Source organism: Larimichthys crocea, chromosome XX, assembly GCF_000972845.2.
Source record: "Larimichthys crocea isolate SSNF chromosome XX, L_crocea_2.0, whole genome shotgun sequence".
Classification (NCBI taxonomy): Eukaryota; Metazoa; Chordata; class Actinopteri; family Sciaenidae; genus Larimichthys; species Larimichthys crocea.
The window spans coordinates 1,044,946-1,061,332 of NC_040030.1; the positions used below are offsets into that span (position 1 = coordinate 1,044,946).

At 38.7% G+C, this 16,387-nt stretch overlaps 3 protein-coding genes across 4 annotated transcripts; 1 reads left to right on the forward strand and 2 right to left on the reverse strand.

Annotated features, from left to right (window-relative positions):
• Window positions 1-3,465: 3,465 nt before the first annotated feature.
• usp18 (ubiquitin specific peptidase 18) lies at window positions 3,466-9,789 on the reverse strand. Its single transcript, XM_019272032.2, has 10 exons — window positions 9,432-9,789; window positions 7,869-7,965; window positions 6,998-7,140; window positions 6,839-6,918; window positions 6,623-6,757; window positions 6,439-6,534; window positions 6,204-6,365; window positions 6,000-6,131; window positions 5,710-5,753; window positions 3,466-4,995 (listed from the first exon to the last, which is right to left on the reverse strand). Exons 1-10 carry the CDS (start codon window positions 9,484-9,486, stop codon window positions 4,929-4,931), a joined length of 1,011 nt encoding a protein of 336 aa, XP_019127577.2. The 5' UTR covers window positions 9,487-9,789; the 3' UTR covers window positions 3,466-4,928.
• Window positions 9,790-10,625: 836 nt separating this feature from the next.
• On the reverse strand, window positions 10,626-13,442 carry pex26 (peroxisomal biogenesis factor 26). The gene is made up of 5 exons (XM_010738923.3): window positions 13,227-13,442; window positions 12,931-13,071; window positions 11,490-11,815; window positions 11,267-11,407; window positions 10,626-11,161 (listed from the first exon to the last, which is right to left on the reverse strand). The coding sequence occupies exons 1-5, from the start codon at window positions 13,409-13,411 to the stop codon at window positions 11,049-11,051; spliced, it is 906 nt and encodes a 301-aa protein (XP_010737225.3). The 5' UTR covers window positions 13,412-13,442; the 3' UTR covers window positions 10,626-11,048.
• A 91-nt stretch (window positions 13,443-13,533) lies between these two features.
• llph (LLP homolog, long-term synaptic facilitation factor) lies at window positions 13,534-16,203 on the forward strand. 2 transcript variants are annotated; one of them, XM_010738922.3, is made up of 3 exons: window positions 13,534-13,662; window positions 15,030-15,261; window positions 15,344-16,203. In XM_010738922.3, exons 2-3 carry the CDS (start codon window positions 15,045-15,047, stop codon window positions 15,508-15,510), a joined length of 384 nt encoding a protein of 127 aa, XP_010737224.2. In that variant the 5' UTR covers window positions 13,534-13,662; window positions 15,030-15,044; the 3' UTR covers window positions 15,511-16,203. The 2 variants fall into 2 exon arrangements, with proteins under 2 accessions (XP_010737224.2, XP_027127909.1); XM_027272108.1 differs by having other exon boundaries at window positions 13,560-13,662; window positions 15,025-15,261.
• The last annotated feature ends 184 nt before the right edge of the window (window positions 16,204-16,387 follow it).

A 16,387-nucleotide genomic window follows, 5' to 3' on the forward strand; every position in this document is an offset into this window, starting at 1 on the left:
CCCTATGTTATTGCCTACGTGCCTACTCAGACAATGTTCACACTGTATATCTGTTTCGGTTTTGGTTTTACTAATTTATCGTGTCATTCACTATCACTGCTGGAGAAATGATATGCCAAAACAATACAACACACCTTGGCTGAGCGGCTTAACACCTGACCGTGATAAAGAGCTGAAACTAAATTGCCGAGATAATGATCTGTCATAAAGTGTCTTAGTAACCGCATACAGTTCAAACTCAAACAATGGAGACAAAGACCTCATGCGTGTACGACACGTGCTCGGAGAGAAAAGACGTCCAGACGTTCAGTCAGCCTACTCATATGACTTGGGGGTGCGCTGCCCGTGTCATACTATTGCATTGTTTGTAATCCGGTCAATGTCAGGGTGGTGCTTGGACAGGTGCTCGTCTAACGTCCACTCAACACGTGTTGATACAACATGAATTATTAACCTTCTCTTTGTAACGCTTCATTAAAAATTAAACGCTAAGAAGAGAAGAATCAGTTCTTTGGAAATGGAGTAGTTATCATATTCCAATTCAGATTCAGATGTTTCATCTAGCGTTTCTATTGCACACAATTAGGACAGTCAAATCTGGATAACGGGGGATGCATGTACCATGTGTCTCTTATACAAACACAAACAATATTGAGGTTCACTTGAGTTCTTTGTCCGCTACATGTACCTGACAGCTTAAGTTAAATTAGTTTGCAGATTTAGATAATCAGCAAGTAAAATACGATACATTTTATAGATTAAACTACCCAACAGTAGATAAGATACAAACAACAAAACTATGTAAAGCTGAAATGCAGAGATCCACTAACTGAACCCCTGTTAATGAAAGTAGCTACAATACACAGTTAATGCAATTTGATGTGTTTAAGCTACCTTTAAATCACACGTTTAAATGTATTAAAATGTAATGTAAATCATTATATTGACTTCTGGACAACGTGGCTGAAGTCCTAGTTGTTGCCCTAATAAAACGTATCTGTGAGGCTGTACTTAGATCAAGCGGCTGTGAAGTGAAGCCAATGCTGAAGTGCCAAAAACTACTGCCTGGTACAAAAAGGGTGAATTTTTATAGAACTCACCTGTTCAAATTATATTGAGGCTTAAAGTTATGCAGAATTAACAGCATGGTCGCTGAGTGGTTCAAAGACACAGTGGTGCTATAACTATCTTTCCAAGATTACAATTTAAAATGATTTAAAAGAGCTCAGCCATAAGCACATGAAAAGAGAAATGTTTTTAACCTGGATTGAAAAGTGCTTACAGTTGGGGCTGGTTTGAGTTCCAGTTGTGTGCAGCGTAACAGCTAAATGCTGCTTCACCGTGTCTGGTTTGAACTCTGTGCTCCAATATATGACCTGTGTCAGTAGATCTCTAGAGCTCAATTGGTGGTTTGTAAACCAATAGCAGAACTTTAAAATCTATTGTGTAGCTGACCGGGAGCCAAGGTAAAGACTTGAGAAAAGGGGGTGATATGCTCTGATTTCTGTGTTCTGCTTAAAACTCGAGCTGCAGCTGGGAACTGCTCCTCTGTTAACGCCGACTGGCTTAAAACAAGTTGTAGCTGCATTCTCATGTGAAATTCATGCATTTGATGTGTTTAAGCTACCTTATATGTTATGGTTGTTATTATTATTATATGATCATTTTGATTATAGCTGATTTAACTGAACTGAAACTGAGCACTTCCGCCTCCACTGTCACTATTTAACCTATTAAAGTCGTCAGTGGAAGTTTATCATTTCCTTTGCAGAACTCAAAGTACTGGCTAAGCATAAATCCATTGATATTTTTAAAGTGGGTCATTTTAAAGTATGAGACTACAGAACATCATTTTTTATTTGTTAGTCACAAGGGGTTTTATTTTCCAGGAAACTACCTCGAGAACAATAAGGTCAGATCTTCATAATATTTGATACTGGACTCTTATTACAAAGATTAAAAAAACAAAAATGATAATCAGTTGGTCCATTTTGTAAAGCACTGGTTCTCAAACTGAAAAATAGTGTGTGCATACATCTACGATTCATTATGAGTTAACGTGTAAGGACTAGTTAGTAAATGGAGGTAAAAATAAATGGTTCTGCAATCATGGCTCCAAGAGTTATTAGTGCGGATCCACAGCACCACCTTTCATTACTCTGGTTCTTTAAATGGTTCCAACATTTAAAAAAATCTTCTTATTAGGAATAAACCTGCCTCCTGTGTAAACTGTCTGTAGCTAAATATGGTCACTTTACACTACTGATACTTGGGAAGTCTAATAATGTCTGTGGTGGTACAAGTTTGAGAAACACTGTTATATAGTATTCATATGGGATGACTGATGACTAAATTTAGTTATATCTAGTGCTTGGTATCGTTGGATTCAAAACAACTTCAATAATATGTATCAAATCTTATATTTAACTTATTTTTGGGACATTATTCGTGTTACGTTATTAACTTTGTCTTCTACCTAAGGCATGATAATTTAGCAAATTTTGTGTTTTTCCATCTCTAACAGAAAGTCGTTATGGGTTAACAGATCATAACAATAGATGAAGTTGCTTATAAGATGTTAGCAATCATGAACAACTCTGCATCAGACTGTGGCGGCCTTAAACAGCTCCTTCAGCCTCCCACCATGTAAGAAGGAGTGCCATCACAGGTCCTTCATTCCAACACCAGCATGACTTCATGACTTTCCTGTATATATTGCCTATGAGTAATTTCTTATCCACCGTATATGAGCTGCTGTGACAAGTGAATTTGCCTGGTTTGGGATCATTAAAGTCTATCTTATCCTATAAATACACACTGATGTTTACCATTATTCAAAAATGCACATTTGCTTCTGATGTCTTACTTGTGCAGTGAAGAGATGAGAGAGTCACCGAAACACCAAAACCATTATCATATACACACACATATGTATATGCACATCTAGCTGTGGTCTTTGGTTTGAATGTGGGAGGAAGATACCCCCAATGCAGAAAGCTGCGCTTGTGTTATTGGCAGCGAGATGACTAAGCATGAGGCCTGCCGCCTGTGGCACTGCGCAGACATGTTCCATTCTGTCAGAGCTTTGCAGCACATAGGCACCATTTCACACGGTCCCCCGACTCTTGGCGAAGCAAGTGGGAACTTTAGAGGCTCTGCTGGCAGCCTATACCAAGCATTTAAGCGCTGGGGATGTGTCTGCAACGTTTAACCTCTCTTTTATTGTAGTTTCCCCAATGCATTTTCATCAAAACAAATACTTTCACTACGTTAAGCGCATACATTTAGAGCTCAGATGTGCTGGTGTTGATGCATCAACAAGAGTGGAAAAAGCATAATTACAAATGAGTTTTGTACTGTCATGTTAAAAGGCCCGCAGGTAGAGACAAAATACAACACATCAAATCTGAATGAGATGATTGTTGTTGTTTTCAGCAGCCGCAATGGGAAAAAAAAGTGACTTCATTGTTCTTCATGGGTGACTCATTTATTATACAGTAGAGTATCATGAAAATGAACACTGAGTCCTGTGGCAGGTATTTCCCCCCACAAACACTGAATATCTAAGCTAAGCATTCTCTTCAAACCAACCCCACAGTATGATTGAGTGTGTTCACAGTGTGTGTGGTCCAAGAGTGGAAAACCCGTCACTGTTTTTAGCCTTCAACGCCACCTACTGGCATCTGGAAGAAATTACTGTGCTGGAGTGCTCATAAAAAAATTATTAAATAGAAAATCATTCACAATGTACATGAAAATAATTTAATAAATGAATGTTTATATTCCTATGATTATATTCCCATGTTCAGCCTATATTATATTAATTAAGAGGTGAAACTGTTACACATAAATGTTTGATGTCACAAGATCACCCTTAAAAAAAAGATGAGGGTTATATCCTCGATGTATTATATCAAAAATTATGTGACTTAATAAGAGTATGTATAGAAATAACAGGTGAACCAGAACCGAGCCCTGATGCACTCCACAGTCCTTCTTAGCTAGTTTAGCCAGCATTTAGCACAAATATGTTTGTTTGTTTTGTTTGTTTAATCTGTACATATACATAAAAGTTATATAGTGTGTTAATTATTTAGCTTCAGAGGTGCTGGTAGACAGATTTTGCCACCTTTGGACAAAGCCAGGCTAGCTGTTTTTGCCCAGTCTGATAATCCAAGCTAACTGACCGCTATATTCCTATGATTATATTGCAATTATCACCCAATACTGCATTATTTAAGAGGAAAAATTGTTAGAAACATTACTTTTGATGTCACAAGATGGTCCCTAAGAAAGATGAGGGGTGTATCCTCAGTGTATTATATCAAAAATTATGTGCTAGTTTAGCTACCATTTAGTTTGTTTGATTAATCTGTACACAAACTGAAATGTAATCATTTATCGCTGTTTTGCACTTAATAATTAATTAATTACGAGAAGATTGTCCTTAAGAAAGATGAGGGGTATATCCTCACTTTATTATATCAAACATTATTTGGCTAAATAAGAGTATGTATAAAAATAACAGGTGAACCAGAACCGAGCCCTGAGGCACTCCACAGTCCTTCTTAGCTAGTTTAGCTAGAATTTAGTTTGGTTGTTTTGTTTGTTTAATATGTATCAAGAAAAATGTACTGTTCATTGGCACAGGTAAGTGATATAATGTGTTAATTAGCTAGCTTTAGATGTGCTGGTATGCAGAATTTCTACCTCTGGACAAAGCCTGCCTAGCTGTTTTCTCCTGTTTCCCCAGTCTGATAAGCTAAGCTAACTGACCGCTATATTCCTATAATAACATTAATAATAACACATTTTAGTTAAAAGTGCTTTTCTGGATACTCAAAGAGAACATCAAAGCATCAAAACAACATAAAACTATGATTATATTCCCATGTTCACCCTGTATTAATTCATCTGCATCCATCCAGTCAACCGGAAAGTTCAGGTTGTTGTCTGCCCGAATCTCTTCTGTACATTAACATGTATGCTGTGCCTCTGTGAAAAATAACACCATTGAACAAAGTATCAGAGTTGGGGCATGAGGGAGATAAAAGGAACACATAAAAAACATTTCAGTACAATAAACAGGAATAACAACTAAGAATATAACTACCAAGTGTGGAAAGACAAGACAACATGACAGACAAGACGGATTTCCTCAGTTTAAGAGTTCAAAACTTTGAAAGCCCTCATGGCAAAAACACCTTTAGTCTTTAATCTTCAGCGAGGAACAGACAATAAGGCTTTGTCTAAAGATCTAAAGCTGTTTCCGCAAGTAGGAGGATAAAAGCTGCATGATGCCAGCGGGAGTCAAGCATTTAAGGCTTTAAATGTTATTAATAAAAATCTTAAATTCAACTCCAAAAGCAACTGGAGGCTTGTTTAAGCAGGCTAAAATGGGAGTCACATGTTGTTTTGTTGCTTTTTGCTGTAGGCTTGGTTGCTGTAATCCAAATTTTTTTTTGGGGAAGCGAGAGATGATTTTATAAATAAAGCCGAACAGAGAGTTTGAGTTGTTAACGTGATGAAAAGTAAAATAATTGCTCTTTTCATTAATCCTCTCATCTCTTAGCAAGAAAGCAAGTTCCTGTAAGTGAACTTCCCAAAATGCTTTCATGTACAATCTCTTTAAGACGACTTCTTAACCCTGCCCTTATCAAAACAGCCCGTGCAAGACAGAACAGACATAAAAAATGATGTTAAACATACCTGTCATGTCCTCCATATGTTTTCTGTACTTCTTCCCAGGAGACCTGTGTGTTGGAGTGCAAATAAGAGTCTGAAATTAATACAAAATTTAGAATAAAACTGAATTATAGTAATGCAAATCTCTCCTGATCAAGGCTCGGTTTATTTCCTTTTCTCTCGTGGTTTTAGGGTGCAAACCTAAGACATGATTTCAAACATTTCAAGTACTAGGATACTTAGATTGTGCCTTATTTATGCAAAACATCTCACATCTACACAGGAGCTTATATACTTTGTCAGACTGGAGGTACCTGTCTTACGTGGCTGTCATCTGCATAGTACCAGTGCTGGTTCGCACTGTGACGAACGTAGGCGGTGTAGTGTCCACACATCGCAACACCAGAGTGAACTACCACTGCATGGAGAGTGTACTTGCAGTCAGTCTGGAAGAACAAATACACTTGTAGATGACAAAAGATACGATGTCTGGATACTTTATAGGAAATAAAAAATACCTGGGCAAAGTCTGAGGAGAATGCTTCTTTGGCGACCTCAGAGAAGTCAAAGGTTTCTGGAAAAGTAACCTTGCAGTCAAGTTTTCGGGTGCCACGAGTGCTGTTTCTGAACCTTTTCAGGTTCAGGCACAAGATACGAGGCAGGAAAAGCAGCTTGACACCCTGAGAAAGAGAAGAAGGTGTTTGACTAATGTTGGTTCATTCGTTATAGGAAGCATTTAAATGCGAGCCTCACCTGTTTGGACGGAGTCTTTGTTTCACACTGTGCACAATAGCAGCTGTTTATGCCTTTCAGCTCCTGATGCTCGAAGAAGGAGGTCATGCTGCCTTCCTGAAAATGTTCACGTTAGGAATACTCATCAGTTTGAATTCAGAGGAGTTTAAAAGCAATAGTTTGAAATAGTTTGTGGAAGCAGCACCAGGGAGTTGTGATCTTCCTTTATATGCAGAGGCAGGCTAAGCAGGTAGCTGGTCTGAGTCTGGACGGAGTCACACAATAAACACTGCAGATGCGTCTCCACAGAAATCTTGTACAGATTCTGGATTTCAAGAGCCTGCCAGAGAAAACAAATGTAAGTACACATGCTGTATATGATGCACTGACAGATGAAAAATAAAGATTAATGATGACCAACCAGAGTTTGGTCATCCAGCTGCTGCTTTATTAAGTTCAGGATGAAGAGAAACACCTCGTCAGCATCGTGCTGCGTATTAACTGCAAAACAACATTCACGCTGTCAGAAGTTGTCCGATAAATCACATCGATATGAAACATTTATTTTCTTTCTCCTCACGTCGAACGGAGTTTCTGTCCAGACAGCGAAGGAAGTCTTCGTTGTTAGCAGGCTGAGAGAGGTCGCGCTTCATCTCCGCGAGAACTTTCTTCAGCTGCAGGGGGACGTTACGACCATCCGTCCTCACACCGGCTGTTTCCCACCTTCAACAATTCATAAACCCTTGTTTTAGCATCTCAGAAAAGCAGCCATTCAAGAGTTTTCATCAAACTTTCTCAGTACATAAATGAAGTATCTATTGGTAGGATTTCTGAGCAACGTTACGTTTGACTCTGTAAAGGCCCAGTCACGTCTCCTGTTTCCCAAAACTAAGACTGCTCTCAGATTAGCAAAATTTTAGTTGTAGTAGTTATTTATAGGAATACTGTATCTGGTAATCTAATGCTGTGTTATGACTGAACAATTTTGCATGTTTTCCTTTCGAGGTCAAACCATGACAAAATGTTTCATATACTATAAAACAGACAATATAATTATTATAATTACAAAAACAAACTAAAACTCGCATTTTCTGGTCGTGCCCTTATGATAAATCTTTCTGGAAATAAATGGTCCCTTTGGTCTCAAAGATTCTGGACCTGAGATCTGATCTCCCTTTTACCTTTTTGTACCTTGCAAATATTTTGAAGATCTTTATGGCTGCAAGTAAAAACACAGTTTAAAAAATGCTGTAGAGGAACCCTCCCACTATTACCCTTCTTATTGGCATAATCAACTCTATCTGCATTATGAAGAAAATGACTTTCAACCAACTATAAAAGAAGAAGGGGGATAAATCTTGGGGTAAATGGTCCACGTCCAGTACCGGACTGAGATGTAACACCCTTACAGACATGTATTGTTTTATAAGTCAGGATCTTAACGTTCTTACTTGTCTAGGACGTCTGCTAGCTCCCAGGTAGCAGAGAAGGTCTGCAGCAAAGTGTTCACGCAGCAGGACAAACAGTGGTTGCGTAGGCCTCTCATTCCTGTGACAGACCAACAGAAACATTAAAATAACTCTATTCCTGATGATTCTTTTAAAAAAAAAAAACATGTCGTCCATGACCGGGTGGGTCTGCCATCAGGTGAGCACCGAGGGGCCCCTGAGAGCGCCAGAGGGAGTTTGCATATGTGAAAATAAAATAAAAATTTAACAGTAAAGTCCTGATGCTGACTGGTGTGAGTACAAATGTCAACATATCTGTGCAGAACACCCACCTCACTGGTATATTTTATTAAAATAAACAAATCAATCATTTTATTGAAGACAGAGCAAGACAGGCGTGTTTGGTTTGTTTCTTTAAGCCGCCCCCCCTCCAACGTACAGCTGGTTTATTTTACCCAGATCTAAGTTGAGTATTTTATTTTCTATGTCACTGCTGCACACGTGAGGGATTTATTGGTTGTGAAGAGAAAAATAACTGTGCGAGATGCAGTAATAGTAGGAAACTCGCTGATGAAACCGCGTCTTAGTTCAGCCGTGTTGTTGTAACAGCTGACGAAAAACCACGTCTGTGTGGGGTCCACGAGATCTACAGAATCATGGAGACCCTCAGAGACTCCCACATGAACTTCAGAGAGTAAATACGTTTGTTGCCTGAACATTCGTGAAATAATGTCTCGAATATTTATTTAAACTTTTCCTTCCTCTAGAAACCAGCCTGTACAGGGTTACAAAACAATCATTCAACGCTAGTATAGGCCGTTGTATTGATGTGTACAGGGAGTATATTCAACACAGAACACAGACGTTTAGATGTTAAAGTAAAAGTAGCCAAAATGTATTGTGTGTAAGATTTAAGAAGCTCTATTTAGAGAATATGACCAAAATAGAAGATATTTTGTATAACTGTCTTCATCTGTGAATAATTACCTGAAAATAAGAATCAGTTATGTTTTTTTTTTATATCTAGCAGTGAAGCCTGTGTGCAAGTGCCAAAAACTGCAGTTCCTCAAACGTCCACTTGAGGCTGGCTACAGAAGTGAGTCAGTCTCCATAAGCCCCCATGTTAAAATAAAACTTCACAGCAGAAATAAACATGTTTACAGCCTGCTACAAAAAACAGTTTTTACTTTCCTGTCAGAAAGGGATGTCTATGTAATAGTTGACAGTGTCAACAAAAACTGAAACATTAAAAGCATTGTAAACATTTATGGCACAGTTGTTGTATTAGTTCACATAGGATTGTACAGTTAGTAAAGTCGGTGTATATGCATGATACAAATGATCCTACATGAATATCCATATACCTGAAAGGTGTATATAACTTTTTATTTCGAGTATATCCTCTATATTAGGAGCATTTTCTTATCCATCTTGAATTTTGTAAATTTAGTAAATTTTCCCACTGACAGGTATAAGTATAAAGTAGCATAAATACTATAGTAAAGTACTTTAATTGTATTCAGCTACATCCCACCGCTGATCATCGTCATGAATGTGTCCACTTACCGAAAGAGCAGCTCGGAAGAAATCTTGAAACAACAAAGCATCTGATTGAAGACATCACACAGACTCCAGCTGAAGGTCTGCAGACAAACGGACTGTGCAGCTTTAGAACAACGAGTCAAAAGAGTCAAACCTGTGGTGCGTTTAAAGATCTGTTACAGCTGCAGTAAACAAACCTCCCTCACATCATCAGCTGAGCATCGCTTTCGATTTTACACGTTCGCCGGAATCGAAACTCATCAGGTGACATGCGCAGAAAAAACAAACAGTATGAAGGTAAATGAAACCTAACATGCCATCAGACTGAATCTTCTTCATCTCACACGGTGCCAACAGGTCAACGGATGTAACTAAGTACATTTACTCGAGTACTTTTGGTAGTGTTATGTAACCTTATACCTCTCCTCAGAGGTGAATATTGTACTTTTCGATACATTACATTTGTCTGACAACTTTAGTTACTCGTTACTTTAAAGATTTTAGTATCCCATACACTTTTTTATACACTTATATCTTAGATTTGTTTCATCCCATTCAACTGAGTAAAACAACAATATATTTAATGAGTGTATATTTATTTGTAAATATACACTCATTCTGAATTTGATGCATTCTGTTATTATTTCCATTTCATACAGCGTGTAAACCTTCATGAAATCTGATCTTATGTAAAATAAACTATTTTAAAAAACTCTCAGATTATCTAAAATATCACAAAGATAAAAAATGAAAAGTTAGGATTAGGGTTGGACATAACAATGATGTTCTTATAGAATATGATGCAGTGCTGTAGATTAAACCACTCAACAGTATATGAAGTAATTAAAATAATTCATCTTTTACATCTACAGCATTAAAATGCAACATACACATAAATGCAGCAGGAATATGAATCCAGAAACATCAGATAATAGGAAAATACTGACAGGGATCATTCTACTGCAGTATGAGTATATTTACATTTGATACTTTAAGTAAATTCTGATGATAATATTTAGATACTTTTACTTAATTAAGGTTCTGAATAGACTTTCACTTGTAGTGAAGTTTACTTTAGTAAATGATCTGATTACTTGTTCCACCACTGGTTGTGTCTAAAGGATATTTATGTTTTATATACGTTTTATACAAGTTAACAGTAACAAATGTGTGACGTATTATTGTGCTTACATTACACATGATATGACAACCCAGAAACAAAATGAACAAAAACTTTATTTGATCTGTTTTACAATATCCTCATGAACACATCTGTCTTGTCCCCTGAGATTTTATTATTAGTTTGTATTATATGCAGTATTTTTTAATCAGGTTGTAGGTTCTATGTGCTGCTGCTGTCTTGTCTACTACTACTACTGTCTAGTTACTTCAGGATAAGCAACCTGAAGGATGAGTTAGTGAAGACCTGACATGAATTTATGGGTAAAGCTCTGTGGTTTGCATGATTAAGACTCAAAACAAGAAGATAGAGTCAGCCTCTTTCAGTCTGTGGATGTGGAACATCTTGACGGCAGCAAGAGTCTTTGGTCTCGAAGTTAGAAAACAACAAATACTTTGTTTAGAGTAAGAAAAACGGTTAATATGACTGATGTTTAATAAAATATTGCGATTTTCAGTCTTTTACAGTCCTTTGCTCTGCGTTACAGCGTGATAGTACGGTGCAAACATGGCACTCCACATCTGTTTGAGCAGTTGAAGAAGTTTGGAAATCCACATGAATGAAGACGGATGAGCTGCAGGGGAAAGAACGGGAAGATTTATTCCCAAATCAATCAAAAGTTTTATACTTTGAACAAGCTTTGAGATGAAACTGAACTACAAATAACGTTTAATCCGACCTGGATCCAATCGAAGGAAAAGCATGTAGAGAAGGACGACAGCCAGAAAGACACTCCGCAGAGAGAATGAGCCAGAGCGAGTCAGCAGCAGATTTCTGTAGAAAAACCTGAGCATGCCTTCAAGTTTGCGGATTACAACTCCTGTAGAGCACAAACACAATCAGAAAGACTGCCTGCATTCGTTATTTGCACTTATGTGAGTATAATATATAAAATGTGGCACCTTTAGTTGAGACAGTCTGTGCGGTGGTTTCAGAGTTCGGGCTGCTCCTGGGATTTAGAGTCTGTTCTTGTTTCTCTCGCTCTTTTTCTTCCACCACATCCAGCGCTATCTGCCTCTGGTCCTCTGTGAACGCACTGCTCCCGACCTCGCCGACGATCAGCCCCACAGCCTCGTCTTTGTGTCCGAGAGGGACGAGGACGTGCAGCAAGTACAGCTCTGCCACCGTCGCGAACCCCGTCACACCACCGTTGGACGGACAGTGTAACCAGACTCTGGCGGCGTCCTGCATCACTGCTGGCTCTCCCACTTTGGAGTAAAGAAGAATGCTGCCAAGATGAGAGAGAAAATATATTCAATATGTATCCGAGAGCTGAAGGGGTTAGACTATAAACTGATTAGACTGACTGCCAAATATTCTCTGATTTCAGCTTCTTACTGTGAGGATCTGCTGCTTTTCTTGTTATTTGTGACAGTATTATGAACATATATCATTGGTTTTTGGACTGTTGATGCCACTTTGGGCACGATTAACTGAGAAAATCAACAAATTGGCAGCTCTGCATCGTTTCTTTTTTTCGGGCTGTACCTGGCCAGGCCTTGTGGGTTAATTCATGATAGACGAACGAGGCAAGAGATCGGCTGGGAAAGGTTAAGTCACTGAGTTCTATTTATGTAAGTTCTATTTGGTTTGATGCTGTTTTTGTAGTTTTCAAAGCTTGTAACTATTCCATCTTAGTGTTTTATATTTCCTTTGTTCCAGATCGTGTCTGCTCCTGCTACTTCTCGTCGTAAATGCCTAAACAACCCTGACTCCTTTTGCTATATTTGTGGTAGTTTCACCAAGACAGAGGAAAGCAAACATCAGTGCATTTGTCGAACAAGCATATTTTGCATATTTTAAAGTAAAACTCGGTGATCAAGACAAAGCCATGGGAGCACCCTCACAAAGTGTGCAAGCAGTGTGTTGAGAGTTTACAGATGTGGACCAAAGGAACACGTGAAAAGTTGGCATTTGGTATCCCCACAGTTTGGCGAGAGCAAAAAGATCATTGGACTGTTACTTTTGTTTAGTGAAAACATCAGAATTTAACAAGAAAAATAAAAGTAAAATAGAATATCCTAATCTACCGTCAGCTATAAGACCGATGTCTCATTCAGCTGAAATTCCAGTGCCAGTTTTTGAACAACTACCTCCTCTAGAAAATGAGTGATGCTGAAGAACGCAGTGACAGCAATGATGCAGATTTACAACATATCTGTTGAGCACAGTCTTTTTCATATTTATTAAGAAAACAGGGATCCTATAGTTCAAAGATTTGACGTGATAGAGAAAAACTGAGATCAGCTTTAGATTCCACACCCAGAAATAAGTTAAAAACAGCTGTCAGACATAACTCAACAGAAACTGTGTCCCCCAGTGTTTTCTATATTGACTACTCACCACATCTGCATTATTTTAGCTGGTATTCTCTCCTGCTGTTCATACTGCTGGAGGACCCAGGAGAGGACACCCTGCCACTGATTGAGCTCAGCCAGTGCTTGAACCCCTAAGATGCAGAAACCGGCTTTGAACTCTGCACATCTGCAGGAGACACAGAAACACAGTAAACACCCACGCACATGGTGACCTCACACACATGGTGACTTCACACACATGGTGACTTCACACACATGGTGACCTCACACACATGGTGACCTCACACACATGCAGGCAGGTGACACCACCTCCTCTCTTACCTGTTGCTGTCCTCTTGCTCCGTGTTGGCCAGGCTGTGCAGGCCTCGTTCACACGTCTCGAAGGCTGCCTGGAAGTCTGTGTGCACCATCATCAGCTCTGCAGCAGAGTCCAGCATGCTGAGTGTGTGCGTTAGAGAGCAGCTGAGCTCCGAGCCTGCACACAGACTGTTTGAACAGCTGCTCATGGTCAATTATGAACTATTTAAACTGACTCTTCTTCAGGCTGGAGCTGCAGAAACGACGCTCAGACATCTTGTTTACTTTCTGTCCTGGTTCGACGTCACTAGCCAATCAGACGCCGCCGTCTTCAGCCTGACGGCAGCAGCCAATCACGTCGCCTCTTTCTTTTAAAGCGTCATCGCTCCTTCTTGTAAACACGTGTGCAGCAGCGGAGAAGCTAACGCGGCTAAATCCTTCATTTATCTTTATTTTCCAGGTGAGATCTTAAAGTTTACACGCGTGGAGTGACGTTATATTATTTAACACGCTGAGTTAGTCAGCTGTGATGCTAAACGTGGCAGATAGGTGTCTAACTGTGTTACTTAGCTCGGTGTAAATTAGCCGTAAAGCTAATTTCTCTCAAATATCTTGTATCTTGTGTAATTATCTCGACTTTAATTCACTAATGTGTTATAACTAATGGTGTTATGTCATGGAAACAGTGAGCAGGGCCCGTGTTAAGTTCATTATTGCAGATTTAAAGGGATAAACTGTTAAAAACTTAAAGCTTATCGAGTAATAACAGTGGATTAAATGTGACTTTTAATAACATCTGATTACTTTAAATCACCTGTGAGCTACACTTTATCATAATCTTCTTCCCTAAAATGGAAACTAAAAACATAATACTGTTTTTTTATTGTTGCTTCTCTCTGTATATTTAAAATAACACCACATTTACAGACATGTTTCATAAAAATATCTGTGGCTGCTGTAATTTTGAGGGTGTTATCTTCAAGAAATAACGTGATGGATGTGGAATAGAGTTCAGAGAATTATGTTTTGAAGATAATATTCATTAGGTTAATAGAAGCTTATAATGTTTCAGCCAGAGAGGTATTTATTTATTAGATTAGATTAGATTAGATTAGATATACTTTATTCATCCCACTATGGGGAAATTTACTTGTTAGAGCAGCAGAGGAAAGTGTAGCATACACTACAGAATTAGAAAAAAGTAGAAAAGACAAAAACAGACAGAAATATCTATAACCTACACAATAAAAACAAATAAAATAAGTGGCATGATATATAAAAAGAGTATTGTAATGTAAAGTGACCATAGTGTAAGAAATATTGCAAAGTAAGTGACCATAATATAAATAATAACTGCAAGGTATGAATGAAATAAAATGGAAAACAAAATTGCAATGAGACATGAACAGGAGACGACAACATGATCAGGTGGTGCAGCCGCTCCTTCTTACACCGTGGGTGTAGCAGTCTGCTGCTGAAGGAGCTGCTCAGAGACCCCACAGTGTCATGTAGGGGGTGAGAGGTGTTGTCCATGATCCTCTCACCCACCTCCTCTATGGAGTCCAGAGCTCGCTCTTCTAAAAAGTCTGAGCCTGCTCCTGTCCCTGTCCGTGCCATGAAACCATTAGTTTCCATTTTATTGGAACGTTTTTTTAAATATATTGATGTCGACATATATTAGTGTATTCATACTTTTTGAGTTTTGGGCCTTCTGTAAATATTTGCTCTTTGTATCCCAGAGGAACTTTAATTTATCTGATAATAGAAAACATACTGTGAGTGTGTAAAGATCTGTTAGTTTGACTGGTGTGTTTTTGTTTAGTTTAGATCGTCCTTTTTAAAATGGCAAAAAGTCTCCGGAGCAAATGGAAGAGGAAGATGCGTGCAGAGAAGAGGAAGAAAAACGCTCCCAAGGAGTTGGCCCGTCTGAAACAAGCTCTGAATCTGGATAAGAAAGGCGAAGCCGTCATGACCGACGTGCAGGAGATCGCCACTGTGGTGCCGGCGGACAAGATCAAGAAGCAGACAGATGTGAATATGGCAGAGACGGAGGGCGACGGTGAGCGAGAGGATAAAAGCACAACTGTGTCTCTTCTGTTATTGTGACTTTCTTATTCATAAATCTGTCTTCTGTGTTGCAGATGGGAAGATGGACATGGACAGCAAGCGCAACAAGTCAACTCTGCTGGATGAAAACGGTCAGTACCCCGCGTGGATGAATCAGCGGCAGGCCAAGAAACTGAAAGGCAAACGGATGGCAAAGAAAAGCGGCCAGGGCAAGAAGAAGAAGAAGGGCATCTCCTGGTGAACCAGAGGAGCGACGTTTGCTTTCACCTTAAAGACTTTTGCTGCAGAAACACGGGATCGTTTCACACCTTCTTTTATACACGATAACTGTGGAAGCTCTGCTAAAGAATCTCATTCTGATCAGTGGATTATGAGAGTCATGGTTCAGCCACCAAGCCTCGTATTGTGAAGTAATTCACTGCAGGAAAATGTTTGTTCTTATGGAACAGCAGCTTCAAAACAAGTTTAAAGACGATAAGACTTAGAAAATAAGTTTGTCTTTAGCTTGCAGGTCATTGTCATATTCTCTACTACAATTTAAATCTTCATACTCAAATAAAAAAGTACTGTTTACTGTAAGTTTCTGTCTTATATGGTTCAAATCATTATTACTGGGGCACTTGGTTGTCTTGTCTCATGAGAACATTTGTTGCACGTCATTCCACATTTTCCTCCGCTTGTTTAATGTATCTTTAAATTCATTGGTGTGTTTTTTTCCGATATCGCTGCGTATACGATGACGTTGAAGATGTTTGCAAAATCATAAATAAATGAACTGTGTTTTAAATAACTCTCACTTGATTAAAGAACATTTCGAGGAGAGCAGAATATGACCACGATAAGACAGTTCCAGTGACGGATGAAACTGTAATAATGTGAGTTGACGCTGATGTGAAATGGATAATAATAAAAAGTTAACTTACCAAAACACAAAGAAGCTTCAGACGGATTATTTTATTCACTCCAGTCAGTTCATTGCAGATATAAAATGGAACTTCCTGCTAATATTTCATGATATGATACATGATTTGTTCATACTATCCTCAGATACTCATTGCTACAGACTGTAAGTGAGATATTCCACAGTAAAAGTAAAACCAGCGAATCGGATCGGACAA

Excerpts from the sequence above, each read along its gene's own strand:
- usp18 (XM_019272032.2), bottom strand. The coding sequence starts at position 9,486 with ATGTCTTCAATCAGATGCTTTGTTGTTTCAAGATTTCTTCCGAGCTGC. Across the intron at positions 5,754-5,999 it reads ATGACAGCCACGTAAGACAG|GTCTCCTGGGAAGAAGTACA; the intron begins GTACCTCCAGTC and ends TCCAACACACAG. Across the intron at positions 4,996-5,709 it reads ACATATGGAGGACATGACAG|AGGCACAGCATACATGTTAA; the intron begins GTATGTTTAACA and ends TATTTTTCACAG.
- pex26 (XM_010738923.3), bottom strand. The coding sequence starts at position 13,411 with ATGAGCAGCTGTTCAAACAGTCTGTGTGCAGGCTCGGAGCTCAGCTGC. Across the intron at positions 13,072-13,226 it reads GAGCAAGAGGACAGCAACAG|ATGTGCAGAGTTCAAAGCCG; the intron begins GTAAGAGAGGAG and ends TGTCTCCTGCAG. Across the intron at positions 11,162-11,266 it reads TTTCCTTCGATTGGATCCAG|CTCATCCGTCTTCATTCATG; the intron begins GTCGGATTAAAC and ends TTTCCCCTGCAG.
- llph (XM_010738922.3), top strand. The coding sequence starts at position 15,045 with ATGGCAAAAAGTCTCCGGAGCAAATGGAAGAGGAAGATGCGTGCAGAG. Across the intron at positions 15,262-15,343 it reads GGCAGAGACGGAGGGCGACG|ATGGGAAGATGGACATGGAC; the intron begins GTGAGCGAGAGG and ends TCTGTGTTGCAG.